The sequence below is a fragment of the Astatotilapia calliptera genome, chromosome 4 (assembly GCF_964374335.1).
Source record: "Astatotilapia calliptera chromosome 4, fAstCal68.1, whole genome shotgun sequence".
NCBI lineage: Eukaryota > Metazoa > Chordata > Actinopteri > Cichliformes > Cichlidae > Astatotilapia > Astatotilapia calliptera.
In genome coordinates, this window is record NC_137425.1 from 13,703,091 (window position 1) to 13,717,823 (window position 14,733).

General features: G+C 41.7%; 1 protein-coding gene across 1 annotated transcript in view; it reads right to left on the reverse strand.

Moving 5' to 3' along the window:
• The window catches only part of LOC113020721 (ubiquitin carboxyl-terminal hydrolase 22-like), a 28,406-nt gene that overhangs the window by 6,134 nt on the left and 7,539 nt on the right, over nucleotides 1–14,733 (reverse strand). The window contains exons 2-7 of the mRNA XM_026164921.2: nucleotides 6,552–6,684; nucleotides 5,205–5,318; nucleotides 5,006–5,107; nucleotides 3,213–3,379; nucleotides 1,538–1,697; nucleotides 944–1,046 (exon numbers count right to left, since the gene is read on the reverse strand). Coding sequence (XP_026020706.1) covers nucleotides 944–1,046; nucleotides 1,538–1,697; nucleotides 3,213–3,379; nucleotides 5,006–5,107; nucleotides 5,205–5,318; nucleotides 6,552–6,684 — 779 coding nt within the window. The remainder of the gene's footprint in view (nucleotides 1–943; nucleotides 1,047–1,537; nucleotides 1,698–3,212; nucleotides 3,380–5,005; nucleotides 5,108–5,204; nucleotides 5,319–6,551; nucleotides 6,685–14,733) is intronic.

The window sequence follows — 14,733 nt, forward strand, 5'->3', positions numbered from 1 at the left end:
TCTGCAATTCAATGATGTGTTACGTCAAAGAAAATGGCTTTGCGTAAAGAATTTGTATTATTACAGCCCAATAAGCGTGATGGACTGCAGCCCAGGCAAAACAGAGGCCTCAAGTGCAAAATGTGTAGAGTATACATAAATATATATGCACAGGGGTGGGCTGCCAAACATTATCAATGTTGGTTAGATGAGTCATGGTTTTGCAATACCCAGAGCAACCAGTGGGTGGCTAGCAAGGCAAGCAGACATGCATTTATGGCAATAGGAGATCAGCTCTGCAGTAATTTGACACCAGTATGGCACTACTTTAGTTTGAAAGCCTTTGCTGATGCATTTTATTGCTTAAGAGCTTACCCATTATATTCAAAAAGTGATTTTAATGATTATGAAGGGGCGTGATTTACTGCCACGGTGATGCACTGTCATGAGCAGCTCTGCATCAGCAGTCTCTACTTTCACAGTGGAGGCAGGTAATGTCACAGTAAGCTGGGCTGGGCTTGCCTGCAAGTCTGGGTGAGGTGCTTTCCAGTTCAGTGCAGCGTGCTAGTGTTAATGTGACAGGACAGCTCTAGGGGGAAGCAGGCAATGCTTGGGTTGCGCTGCTGTCTAGACAACCTCCATTAAAGCAGCTCTGCAGGGACTGGGTCTTTGAATAAGAGCGCAAAAACCAATGGTTCCCCCACTACTTGAAGATGACAGGAATATGTGGAGGATGCATGAATGAGTAAATGTTGGAGGGAAAAAAAGACAGAAGGCGTGATGCTGCTTCAACATGAATGCTTAGTGAACATCTCGAGTGGGATTGTCTTTCAGCAGTCCCTTTCCATTGCATCATGACGGGGGTTTTATCTGACACCCCCCCCCCCCCCCCCCACACACACACACACATACACACACACACACACACACACACACACACACACACACACACACACACACTTACTGGCAAACTTGACAGGTAACATCTGATTGCAGGCCCCCGGTGAAGATTTGGTCAATGATGCAGTTACAGTGGTTTGGATTGTTGGCTTTCTTGCCATTGTCGTCTGTTGACCAGAGAGAGGAGACAATATGAACACACATGACTGCACACTGCCCACCTCTTTAGCACATTTAAAAGCTTCACAGTGCCTCACTCCCACTTCACAGCTCTTTATTCTCTCTAGCCAATCAGGGTAAGCCTTTCCGTTGTGGCTATGACTGAGTCAACCTGTCATTGCACTGCAGCAGGGCCTATTGACATTCCTTACACTACTTGCTTGCTGTCCCGTTGGTACATTGTAAGTCTCCTTCAGTATGTTTCCAGTGAAGTAAGGCACTGTTGTCTGTCGGTAGATTTTAGGTATAATTCGATATGCCAGATCAGAGACAGTAGGTGGCTCTGTCTCCTAACACTCCCCTCAATCTCAGCCGACACTGTTTTTACCTGCGTTTACTCACTTAAGTCGAACTGGAATTTCAAACTAAAGTATTTATGGGCCACAAACTCAATAAATAAATAAACCCATTAAACTAATTGTGTTTAAGGACGACTTACTGATAGTGTCTCCTTTGCAGTGCCTATGCAGTACATCCAATGCTGCAATGAGGAACTCATGGGCATCTTGCTGCTCGTAGCCTGCGAGGTGGCGTGCATGAGTCCACACCAGGTGCAGCAGCCGGAATGGAATGTGGGGCGAACGGTGGCCCGAGTAGAACTGGGAGAAGGGATGAAAGATGGGACAGGTGGGTGAGGGTGAAGAAGAAAGGTGGTTAGCCTATTTTTCCAGGTGTTACTAGGTGTGTTATTTTATCCACTTCATTCCAGTCTCTTTTGGCTCTTTTGTAAGCACTTCATTCAACAGGTCTTGCCAGATATAAATGAATTCTAACAAAAGTTACAAAACAGAACCAGCTCTGATGACAGCAAATCCACAGAGAGGGAAAGTGTAAGACACAACAGAGGCAAGTCAAAGCAGATGGGTGGGGGAAAAACAGGGAGAGTGTGCAGCAAAAATATCCATCTGTTATGTGCTGGAGATCTCTGGCTTGCTGTTGAAATTGGACTGAGAATTCAGGGCAGGTCAGGATGGACAAGCAAGTGACAAGGCAAGTACCGGCAGGGTGCAAAAACAGTGCAACGAAGTTCCAACAAGACCTCATTAATGCCAGAGGATCTCACATCTCGACGTGCGGATAATGCGCGCACGTCGCTTTATACTCCTCAGTTTTCTCTGAAGTCTGATTGAGCGGTGAAAGAAAAAAAAATGCTGAGCTGACGTCTCTTTTTGAATCTTACAGACTCTTCTCCTTTTCGGCAGTCTGAAGGTGGCTGACAAACGAATTACGCGACAACACGAAGACAAGAATAGGGGAGAGGAAGAGGAGAGAGTCGCTGATCAAAGCAGGCCACACCTCCCCTTTTCAATCCAAAAAAGCTGCCTGAGATCACGCAGGTGCCTACAGAGCCACAAGATGACTTTTGATGAAGATACAGAGGGGAGCTGGATGTAACCTATGAAACAAGGCTTAGGCACAAAAAAAAAAAAAAAAAAAAAAAAAAGACTGCTCACGTGCCCGGGACTGTTTAAATGTAAAATCCTGAATTGTATGCCTCAAAGACACTTCATGTGAAATACAACTGAACAGTTCAGCTAACTGAGACAGGACAGACATGTCTGTGTGTGTTGCGGAGGTGGGGGGCTGATGATTCAACTCGTTATATATTATAACACCACTTGCCAACTGTGTGCCCATATACACTGCAAATGAGAGGATGTAAGAAGGAAGTGAGACAGTGTGGGAGCAGAGCAGGCAGTCATTACGTAAGACTCTGGGTTGAGTTTATTAGATGTAAAATGCCTATTTTCTGTTGCATGAAGAATAAACAGTTAAGACTTTTTAAGGGCTACGTAATTTAAATCTGGCTGAGCAGATTCAATAAAGGTGTATAATTACTGCATTGTATGTTGCACTCTACATTCCTTTCAGGCAGCATTTCTTCCCTTGTCTCTGCCTCCCTCTTTGGACTTGACAAAAGAGCACAAGAGTGACTCAGCCTTTTATGGCAGAGAAAACATTCTGTATTGCATGGTTGTTAAAAATCTCTAAAATTATAGCTGTGTACACAAAAAAAAAAGATGATAAAAAACTAAACATTCACAAACCCATTTTCTTTGTGCCATTTACCAAACCTATCTAACAAGTTTGCACATGTCGACTGTGCGTCGTACCTCCTGAAAGAGCTGCGACATCTCACACACCAGACAGGAGTTTGATTGCATCTCGCACTTGTGTCTGTCGGAGAGAAAGAAGTCTCGTAGCAGTGGTGTGTGTGTCAGAGCCTGAACGATGCAGTTCATGAAGCACGTGTTGCCCAGATTTATTAGCCCTCGTAAACCTGCGGAACAAAAAGGGAATAAAAGAAGAGGGAGAACATCAGGGCTTTGAAGGTTAAACACAGCAGTGACTCCAATTCGCACTGGTGACGATGAAGAGATTTTTAAATCATATTTATCTTTGGACTACAGTGAACTTCCTTGTTCAAAAAATAATTCAGTACATAAACTATTTACAAGTCTTTTTCTTTTTTTCAATGCTCTCTCATTTTAAAGTCTAAGCTTTCGCTCAACTTAGCCAGACAGTTATTCCAAACCCAATTCAGCAATGTTTTAGCCGTTAGCTTTGGGTTATCTTCATGCTAAAAGGTGTATTACTTACTATTCATCACTCACTGAGTTGTATTGGGTTTCCCTGGGCCTGTTATTAAGAACTAATTCCATAGTATCATACTGCTACTACCATGCTCTACCATGGAGGTGTGACCAGAAGATGAGCAGTGCTTCATGTTCACTAAGAGCTCTTTCCAGAAAGTAAAATATTTATCTCAGAGTCCTTTAAATGGCATTTGGTAAACTCTGTGAGCTGTCATGTGTCTTTTACTGAGGGATATATCCCTACAAAGGACTTCTGAAGATGACACACATCAAAATTCTATGCTACTGGGAATACGCGTTGCTTTTATGCCTTTAACCTGAGCTGTGGCTCGACAGAATTTTAATCACAGAGCTCTGAAGAGTTAATTGGATGTCACGCTTTTGTACTGGCATGTAGTGTAAATTGTGAAACAAATGCACCTTGTAAGAATATAAAGTCAAGTAAAAGGTTTGAACACTTCTTTTACATTTAATAAATTGAGTTAGATTTGGTTTTTAACACTAGATTGATATATAAAAGGCTGGTTCATGTATTTAAACATAATGAAGTTATGCATAAAAGCCACCAATGCTTTGTGATCCATTTTTGTTTGGCTGAAAAGTTAATATGGTGTTGGGTCAGGTATGCCAGCAACACTGTGTGCAACTTGGATGTGTTCCCAAAGCTTTGAATGAATTCATTTAGAGTGAGAAATGATGGCCAGAAGAACAGGTGAGACACAGCTAGATCTTGGGTCTAATCCAACTGACCAAGGTTTGGTTCTTGATAAGAGTGCTCAGTGAGCGCCTAAACAATTTAGACTGGTCATGGTGGGCACACACACATAAAGACACCAGTTCCACTGCCCAGTCAGGTTGACCAAGCAAATTGTTTGAAGGTATAAAGAGAGTGAAGGCTGGTGGGAGACGGGGCGGGGAAAAAGGGTAAATTACTACATGTACAAAATTAGAGACACAATGGAAACAACAGGAGGGGTAAAAGCATGGCAAGAGATAACTCCAAAAAAGGAACAAAGAGAAAACAAGCTCTGGGTAGAGATAGACACACATTCTGATGTAGTGTGCATATATCTGAGAGGGAACACTGTGTCCTGCCTCTCCCAGTCCACTGCCTGCGGGGCTGCCCAGTCTGGTTGACCTTGAGTATTACACCTAAATGCATGAGTGACTCCAAGCACACTTGCGCGCACACACACGTACACAAACACACAAAGAGCCATGGAGAAAACCCACAGCAATCACAACTACGATGAGAAGAAAAGCTGTGCAGATTAAGACGTGCAGAATAAACAGTGCAATCGATTGCCCACCTATGGTGCAGTTTGTAGTGATTTTCCTCCGCTTTGGATTGTGTCGTAATAACTCTAGCTCCCTCTTGGTCGGCTCCCACGTCGTGTACTTCTCCCCTATGCCTGTGGACAAATGTGACGGGGCAGAGATTACCAGGCTGCTTTAGTTTAAAAAAGAGAAAAGAAAGAAAACTGTATTAATGAAAACAGAATGCTATACCTTGCAATTTCCATGCTTTCCTCTGTTCCTCTTTGGCAATCTGCTCCATGTCTTTGTCATAAATGTAGTCTTGACACACAAAACAATATATTCCACCATATAATAGGTCTATTGCTGTAGGAAGGAAGGAGGGGGAAAGAGAGTGAGTATTAGATTGCAATCAAATTATAAGTATTTTTCTTTTGTACAGTAATAGACATTTTGGGGGGGGTTAAAATGATTATTTTGCTGTCTAAAACCTTATTGCTTCCACTAGAAAAATGACAGATGTGAGGCAGGCAGTGATGGAAAAGGTGTATTTGTCTACCACCCCCACTTGTGCTTCCCATTAACACAACCCAACTTCTTCCATTTTCAAACTCCACAGCAACAATATTTCAGCTCTGTTGCTGTGACAACCTATTTTTAGATTAACCGGACATCTTTCTGTTTTTGGCGCTACTCACAATAAGAAGGTGAGCTAATGCATCATGTAGAAAAACCAACCGGTGTATATGTGCTGCTCAGTGTTTTGCAAGGGCGTGAAATAAGAAAAGACAGTAAAATATATATAGAAACAGGATGCTCCACTGCATACAACAGCACCCGGTTAATGAAGAAAAATTAGAATAATACAAGTGGCAGAGAGAGGAGGAAGACAAGGTCCTGCATAAGGCATGAGAAGCATAAGAGCAAAACAGTAAGAGGATGAAGAGGTGGGGAAATGAGGTTGATAGAAAAATAAGCAGACAAAGAAGGCATGAGCAAAGTCCTGTGAGTGAGCCTGCTAAGAACGGGAAGTGAAAATGATGGGTACAGAGCACTGAGAAGGGAGCTTGACATCTAGCAGTGGAGCAGACAAGGGAGTTTGGATTAATTTGATTAGAGGTAGAGAGGAACAGAGTGCCAGTGTCAGGGAGGCACCTGTGGAAAGCTCAACGCTAATTAAGACCGCATCCCCGCACACAGGACGGAGTGTGTGTGTCTGTGTGTGTGTGACCAAACTGCTGAAATGGATTAAATCAATTAAAGCCATTAAGATGTGTACAAAACTGTTCTATTGTCTCTGTTGTTCCCACATTTAATTGTGCTCATCAGGGTGATGTCAAAATCTTGCTCTTTAATACCTTTGTCTTATTTAGCATAATTGGTATGTAATGTTGAAGCTACTCTTTTTGGTAGCACAAGATTAGCAAAAGTCTACCATCCCCTTGCTGAAGAAGACTGCCAGTTTAAATGTGACTGGGACTAGGCACTCCCACAGGAACTGTAATGCAATGCAGTCAGCATCTATTTTGCCACTGGTCGTGAGAATAATTTAAATATAACCAACTAGGGTCTTAGAGTGCGTGAGAGTGAGCAACTTACCTAGATTGTGTCTCTTGTTTTTTGCGTGTTCGTGGATGTGTTTCTTTGTAAAACAGCCAAAAAAGACGCAGTAGAGACAAGAGTGGAGTCGGTTCAGGTGGGCGCCACACATGTGACAGATACACGACTTGGCCTGGGGAGAAGAACCCAAGGGATTACGGGGGTTGGGAGAGAACAGGGGACAAAAGGAATTAAGATCAAGGCAGGAAAGGACAAGTCCATAATTTTGAGAAAATCCTCTGAAGCAGGACAGAGCTTCGAGGCCTAGTAAAAGTATAAAGAGCAGAAAAATAAAGTTCTATCTTCAAGTGTCAGACAAACAATTCTGAGGACACAAAGCTTGAATGAACCTGACAGGAGGACAGACTAAAGACTGCTGGGCCTGCTGACAAATCAAACACAGCGACAAATTAATTTCACAGTGAATCTTTCTGTATTAAACATGTGCAAGCCATAAAGGGTGTTGATGCTTGACAGGCACACCAGAGGATGCAAACAATGTGCGGGTAACTCACTAACAGCAATAGGTGTGTTGCCAGTGATTTCATTCATAACATGGCATAACTGGCAAACATGCAAAAAACTCTTCCTTAAAGGAATCAATGTAGAATAATAAGCAGCAACTATAAAGCTAAAATGCTAAAGAGCATGAGTGACACAGAGGATAAAGGACCTGTTCTATGAACACAATGTGTAGAACTATAGTTCTGAATAATGTGATCAGCAATAGAGTAGGACAGAACTGCTTGACATGCAGGTCAAGCATTTAAAAAGGGTGAAAGGTCAACATGAAACTACTATAAATATATTCGTATTGATATTGAACCGTTCGATACAGTGCTTTCGGTTCGGTACGCATATGTATCGAACAATACAAAATTTGTAATTTATTTTATCAACTTTCCTTCTGACGATGCTGTCTGTGTTGAGAGCTCAGTGAACCTGCGTTCGACTACTCCGCCTAGGCTCGACAGTGCAGCCTAGGCGGAGTAGTCGAATGCAGATCCACTGAGCGCTCAACACAGACAGCATCGTCAGAAGGAAGAGCGCAGGGCAAGCTAGCGAGACAGAAGTTAAGCTCTCCTTGCAACATGGACCTCCCCCACCCTCATTCAGATCTGGCGTTTGGAATTATTTTGGTTTTCATGTGACGTATGACCCTGAAGGTAAGCGAGTCATGGACTAAAGTAAAACAGTATGTTGGATGTGCCACGCAATGCTCAATTACATGGGTGGGAGCTAGTGTGTTAGCGCAGTTAGCTCGTTAACGTGTTGGCCGTCTAGCCCCATGCACGGGGCGATCGGCGGTAGCTCATTAACGGAGATTTGTCGTGTTGTGGCGTTAATGTCATTTCAACGAGATTAACCTGAAAGCACTAGTGGGAACACAACGAATATGACTGCACATTTACGCCGACATCATCCTAGTGCAAAGACAAGTGGAAGCAGAAAAAAAACAAGCAAGCATGCTATTAACTTTAGCCGAGTCATTTAGACAGCTGTTAGCACATGATTCTCCTTATGGGGACCTGATATGTTTAATATGCTGCTGAGAATATAGCCCAGAAGAAGCGGATAGTATAGCTTTTATTTTGGAAAGAGACATTTCTCTGTAATAAACTCTCTTTTCCAAAGATGAGTGATTCCTCAATCAGATACAGGGCTCGCAAAATCGCTAGCCCGACGTCCCAGGGCTAGCGATTTTTCCAGTAGGGCTACCAAAATCTATCTCTGCCCTGCCCGTCGGGCTATTGTAGGAAGGAAAAATATATGTCAATGCTTTTGCATTCTTTCAGAAATGTAGCTGGGTAATTATGTAATTGGCATCGGTGAGCCACTGTCAATATGTGACATATTGAAATCGCGTTTGAATTTGCGCTTGCTTTTTTGTTTTCACTTTGCAATCGTGCGAACTGTGTATAGAGAGCGACAGCACTGATTGGTGAGTGATGATAATTTGCGCACCAATTCCTCTGACATCGTCTTATTAATCGTTAGCTTACTATGCAAACATGACAAGTGAAATCTCCCGCAGCTTAAACATGTGAGAGGTTGATCGCGCAGAGAATCGCTGAGCTTATGTGAGTGCGTGTGTAAAAGCAGCAGGATATATATTTGACTACGATGACCTGGATGACTGAGAACCTTCACAGACAGATATATATTTTAGTTCTGCTGAGCCAAATAAGACAGGTCAGGGTGAAGAAGTGACAGCCAAAGAAAAGCTTACCACAAAACGGAGAAGTTATGACAAATCAGACTATAAGGCAAAAAGAAAGTGCAGCTTTATGGTTTCATGGACAAAATAATTTCTGTGGCTGCAATATGACGAGCTAAATAACCAGGGCTGCACATAAGTGGTCCGCAGGTGCGCATTCGCTGTCAAAATAAAAAACACGCACAAGGGTTAGGGTTAAATTTAAAAACTGTACTTTTGAGTTAAAAGATATATTTATAATTTTAATAAATGACAAATTAAAAAGGCATGAACATTTTTTTGTATCGAAAAAATATCGAACCGTGACACCAAAGTATCGAACCGAACCGAACCGTGAATTTTGTGTATCGTTGCACCCCTAATAAATATATAAATGCAGTATTAATGATCTAATTAAAATCAGAGCTTTGTCTGATCTTTGTTTGTTTATTTAGGAATCTAAAGGACACTACAGCAGAAAGTTGTCAGCATGCCTTTTTGAAAGGGAGAAATTGAATAAGGAAAGGGAGGAGAAAGAAAGCAATCTAATCAAAGCCTTTCAGGGTGCAGACCTGATGCAATGAGTCACCCACTTAGAGGGGAGATAGCACAAAAAGAGCTGTGAAGTAGGTGAAGATACCGAAAATAAAAGGAAAAAGTACTGACCAGACAGCTTTCGGTTTTACACTTTTAGGCACAGTGTGTGAAACTAACCTCACCCTCTACTTTATAACTAATGCTACTGCATATAAACTCAGCGGTCCCGCGTTATGTTGTCTGCCTATTGTTAACTTTGAATTGGGATTCAAAAGCATAACCTGAGACACTCTGAAAAACATAAACCATCATTGTGCCATAGAAATAAAAAAAGAATTTAAAAAGAGGTCCAGTCAGTTTTGCCTTCTTCTTCCTGGACAAACCACATATTAGAACAGTGAACAATGAAATGGTATTATTACACAATTATCAAAGATACCACTAATAATGCAATCCCTAAAATAACTAACTACAATTGTAAATATGTTCTGTAGTGAAACTTTGTTCCCATGACAAAGAACTGGGCAAAGAAGTGGGACGTTGAATTGGGCTCCTACGGGCACATTAGTTTCAGGTCTGTGTACAGGTTTTGTGTTTCAGGAAACTAACATTATAGCTGCAAGTAACAACGCCGTTCAGCAAGGCACAGTTGCTAAAATCTCATCTCGCCGCTTGGTATGGCTATGCATTTTGTTTCCAGTGGCCCCTAAAGGTGAAATGCAACATTTTTATGCTTCCTTAAAAATTAACTTTCTGTCATGTGATATTTGGACAGAAAGTATATTTAGACCTCACTTCCTGAGACAAATACCGTATTTCCCGGACTACAAAGCGCACCTGAATATTAGCCGCACAAGCTAAAATCAGGGGAAAATCCTGTTTTGTACATACATTAGCTGCACCTGACCAAAAGCCGCAGGTGTTTCAATGTTGACTTATGTAAGAGAATATGCACAAAGGGAATTGTCAGGAAAGAGATGGCTGTTTGGAGACATCACTTTTATTAATATTTTGAAAAACAAGTTATGGGTACATATTTGCATAACTTTTTAGGTATATGTGCACGTAGCGGTAATTACAAGTACGAAACATGTACTGTGCTTCATAAATGAGTAACAAATGTAGTACATAACAATAACCTACAGCACACCAGAAAAATAGATTCGGACTACCTTTTAGGCTCAGGTGCAGTGACATGGCTTTAACAAGAAGAAAAGTCAGTCATTCACCACCATCTTTCTCTTCTTCCTGCGCACTAAAACCACCAAAGTCCTCTTCTCCAGTGTCTGATACGAACAGGCTCAGGATGGCTACGTCATCCACTCTCAGCTTCTTTCATTCGTTGTCACTTTCAAAACCAAACAAATCCTCGTTGTCAGTGTCAGAGTCGAACACCCTCTGAAGGGCCGTGGCGGTGTCTTCCTCTCCATAATGCAGCAGTCCAGCCCTTTGAAATCCGTTGGTGATCATGGATGTTTTCACACTTTTCCACGCTGTCAGGTTCCACCGGTGGAGTTGAGCATAACTTGCTTTTCGCAAGTTTATTGCCGCTCGTCATCCACGACTCCCGCTGAACGCGTAGCGTTAATTTGAAGTTTGTTTTTCGCGCTACTTGTACAGCACTATGTTGCCTGGCGGATGGACACGTGACCAACATACCACTCTTGAACCCCGATACTGTGTGTCTGATCACATGCCCTCCTGCCAGTCAACGTAGTGCCGTACAACAGCGGAACAAACAAAATAAATCCTCTTACGATATCACAAAAATCTTGGACAATCCATAGAAAAGCCGCACCTGACTAAAAGCCGCAGGGTTCAAAGCTTGTGCAAAAAGTAGCGGCTTATAGTCCGACAATTACGGTACTTAAAAAAAATCCTTACAACTCCTGCAAATGGTGATTTGAAGCTCATCTGCACCAATGTTCGAAACAACTGGAGAAAACAAAAAAATTCGCAATCACCAATATGGTGAAAACACCTCAAGCTGAATTAGCCACAAGCCCACAAATTCAGCAAGTCACTTTCAAAAGCCAAACGCCCCTAGAGACAGTCTGCTCCATTTACATTATATATTTCCTTTAGGCATTATTATTAGATGCAGCATACATTTTCAGTACAATAAACTTTCCTTTTTGCTTATTGTTAGCTTATAGTTAATGGTAGATCAGGTGCCTCTGAACCAGTAGTTATGCTGCTACAGTCTCAGATAAAGCATCTTCTCTAGCACATCCAAAGGTTTTTCAGTGGGGCTGAGGTCTGTATTCTAATGGCTAACCCATGTGTCAAAATGACTCATGCTATGTGGACCCCTCTTTCACAGGCTGAGCCCGATGAATCTTAGCATTGTCATCACAAAATAAGCTTAGGGAAGAAAAAAATTTAAATGATGGAAAAACCTGGTTATTCAATATATTCAGGTAATCAGCTGACCTATTTTCTTGTTGAACCTAGTCCTCCATTCTAATGAAAGGCTCTTTCTTACTTTAAAGTATACCTGGGAATGGGGAAAAAATAATCCTGATGATACAATGATGGTTTATTCACTGTAGCATTATCAAATGTGTAACGTGTCTTTTTCTTTTTTTTTTATTGTTTAAATGGCAAATGAATTACCTGAGTCACTTTCTTCTCCTTCTCCAACACTGATTAGTTACCTTCTATTCACCTTAATCTGGCTTAATGAATACCACCATGACTAGTTATAAAGTAGTGATGGATTGGTCAATTTAAAGAAAAAAAAAATCAGTTTGGACTACATACACAATAATTTATATAAAAAATATTGATATTGGGTGGCAGTGTAATGATTCTCCCACCTATAGCACATATCCAGATTTAATACTTGATACCCTCTATTTCTATCATTTCTCTTGTCAGCTACTTGCAACAGAATTTTAACAACAGAAGTTAACACAACTATTTCATATGTTAACAATAACAGAAATGCCGCTGTTAACTGTACTTGAGGCATTATGTTTTTTTAGAAGGAAAAAAAACATTTGGACTGAGACCTGAATCCCCGCAGAGATGATTTATCAGTGGGAGTGGGCAGAAATGGTCACAAATTGTGTAGGAGCCAGTGGTTGCAGGATAAAAATACCATTCCTGTGCAAAATTCTACTGTCAGAAGAGAAAAGAATTCAAAATTCACTTATCTGATTTGCAACAAAATATGCTAGTCAGGATGTGATCAATGCGGACAGTACCATGCAATGACACAGAGGTAGCCAGCAGAACTCCCAGTGCGGTCTATGTTTTGGATAAGCATTAGTAGGCATGGGCTAGATTGTGATGACATTGCAGTGGAGGGGATATTCACGGTTGCAGGCACTAAGCTCTGTTTTTATTCAAATTGGTCTGTGAGGCAGCCAGCTTTGAATGGGCAGAAGGGGCAGCACCAAAGAAAAGCTCTATGAGCTTGGTGAGTGAATAAGGAAATGAACTAATTACGTCACTTAAAACTAACATCTACAACAAACTCTAAATCTTTAAGGTCGCATGTAAAACATATAAAAGGTAAAATGGGAGACAGTAGTAGTAGAACAGATAGAGTGAAGAAGCAGTTCCGTTTTTAGAGTATAAATTAAGCCCTAAATACACCAGTAAGAAAAGCTACTCACTGTACTTAATATTAATAACATGTTTTTAACTGCCTGTCCAAACTCATCCCACCAGCAGTGATGTTAATCCCCATTTCTCCACTGCACCATAGCACCAAAAACAAGAAATCCTGCTAATGCCACGCCTTACCCTACTCCTCACCCTCCCCTACCTCAATACAGATGTATTGGGCAGAAAATCTATCCCTGTTCTCTGCCTCTTACAATAGTTCACAGGCTGTCTACTCCTCAGTGTCAGCAGTCCTGCATCTCTGTCTGCACCTGGAGCTTTTAATGTTCTATTAGATCAGCTATTGATCAGCCGCTGGCTCAGATGACTGGAACAAGTGTCGGGCAGGTAGCAAGCTCATGTTCGTGCTGCGCTAGGCTGCATCTCCCACCTGGGATGCACGCTCTTTGAGGGCGGTTAGGCTGTGCTCTGAGTGAAGGGAAATGATGCGCAAAGTTGCTGATTCATAGAAGAGCAGATTTAGAAAACCACCGATTTAAACGACTATACCTCCAATCTATTATTAGCATGGGCAAAAGAGGGCATAATGCTTTGTGGAGTCCACCGATGCTGTGTGGGGCTACTAGCAAAAAATGACTATGATGGAATAAATATGAATCCTCCAGTGCTCTAGATCTAACTTCACAAAAGTGCCATCAGTACGTCACACTTACTCCAAGCATTAAGGGTAATGCATTCAGTTATTCAAACGTAGCCAGTAATGTGATGAGCTGTAACTGAGGAGGAGAGAGAATGATGACAACAATTATGATGTGGACAAAGGTCTGGCTCAACGGAGAACCTTCTTGCTGCTGTAAAGAGAGGAGCAAGGAGGGGAGGGGCAACAAAGTCAATACAGACTAGAGAGCAAAGCTATATGAGAACAGTGACTCACCATGCTGCCTAGCACTCATAAGCCCATGCATGCTTTTCAACACACACACATACATTAACCGTAACTGACATTAAAAGTGCATACTATAAATACGCCTGAAAACACACACAGCAAACACAGACATTGTTAGACATTTGCTGTGGTACTTGGACACAAGTGTGCACATATACCGAGTCTTCTTTGACTCCATATTTAACAGGAGCAAGTCAACAAGAGACTATGGAAGGAAACTGATGGTGATGCTCCAGAACCGCACTGCTTCTGACTGACCTCATGGGGCTGTTGCCTGACACTGTCTTGGCAGAATGATGCTGTAACCCCCCCACCCCCACTATTTTCACATAACAATGCCTGGCCCACAACATGCACTTTCAGTAAGCTGCCCTAGAGATACACAACATGAATCTGTACGGTTTCACGTCAGCTCATTGCATGGTCTGTTGAAAGTGATATGAATGCTGTGTAGTCTTGGCTTGAGAATGTATTCCCACCTCATACATATGAATTTTAACTTGTAGGAGACATAAGGGATTGTTAGAGTGTGTAGTTTAGCCTCATACTGTCACATATAGTGGTATAACGACACAAAGCTAAACCCTAAGCCCCTAGTGTACAGAGTCTACTTTTCCCAGGAAAACGAAAAAGACAGACACACTAACACAGACACACACACACACACACACACACACACACACATCCGAATAAACAGTGTATGAAGGAGAACTCCATACTGGGGATTTGTGCAGATTTTGTAGGCCTGCTGAACACGTGACAATCTACATAATGAATATGTGAAAGTAATTAAGATCACTGAATAAGGGAGTGACAGTCTGCATTCTCTATTCTTTTACTCTTTTATTTAAGACATTAAGTGATGTGGAAGAAAACAGGAAGCAGAATGCAGCAGTGAAAGATGAAATATGGTATTTAATTAGTAATAC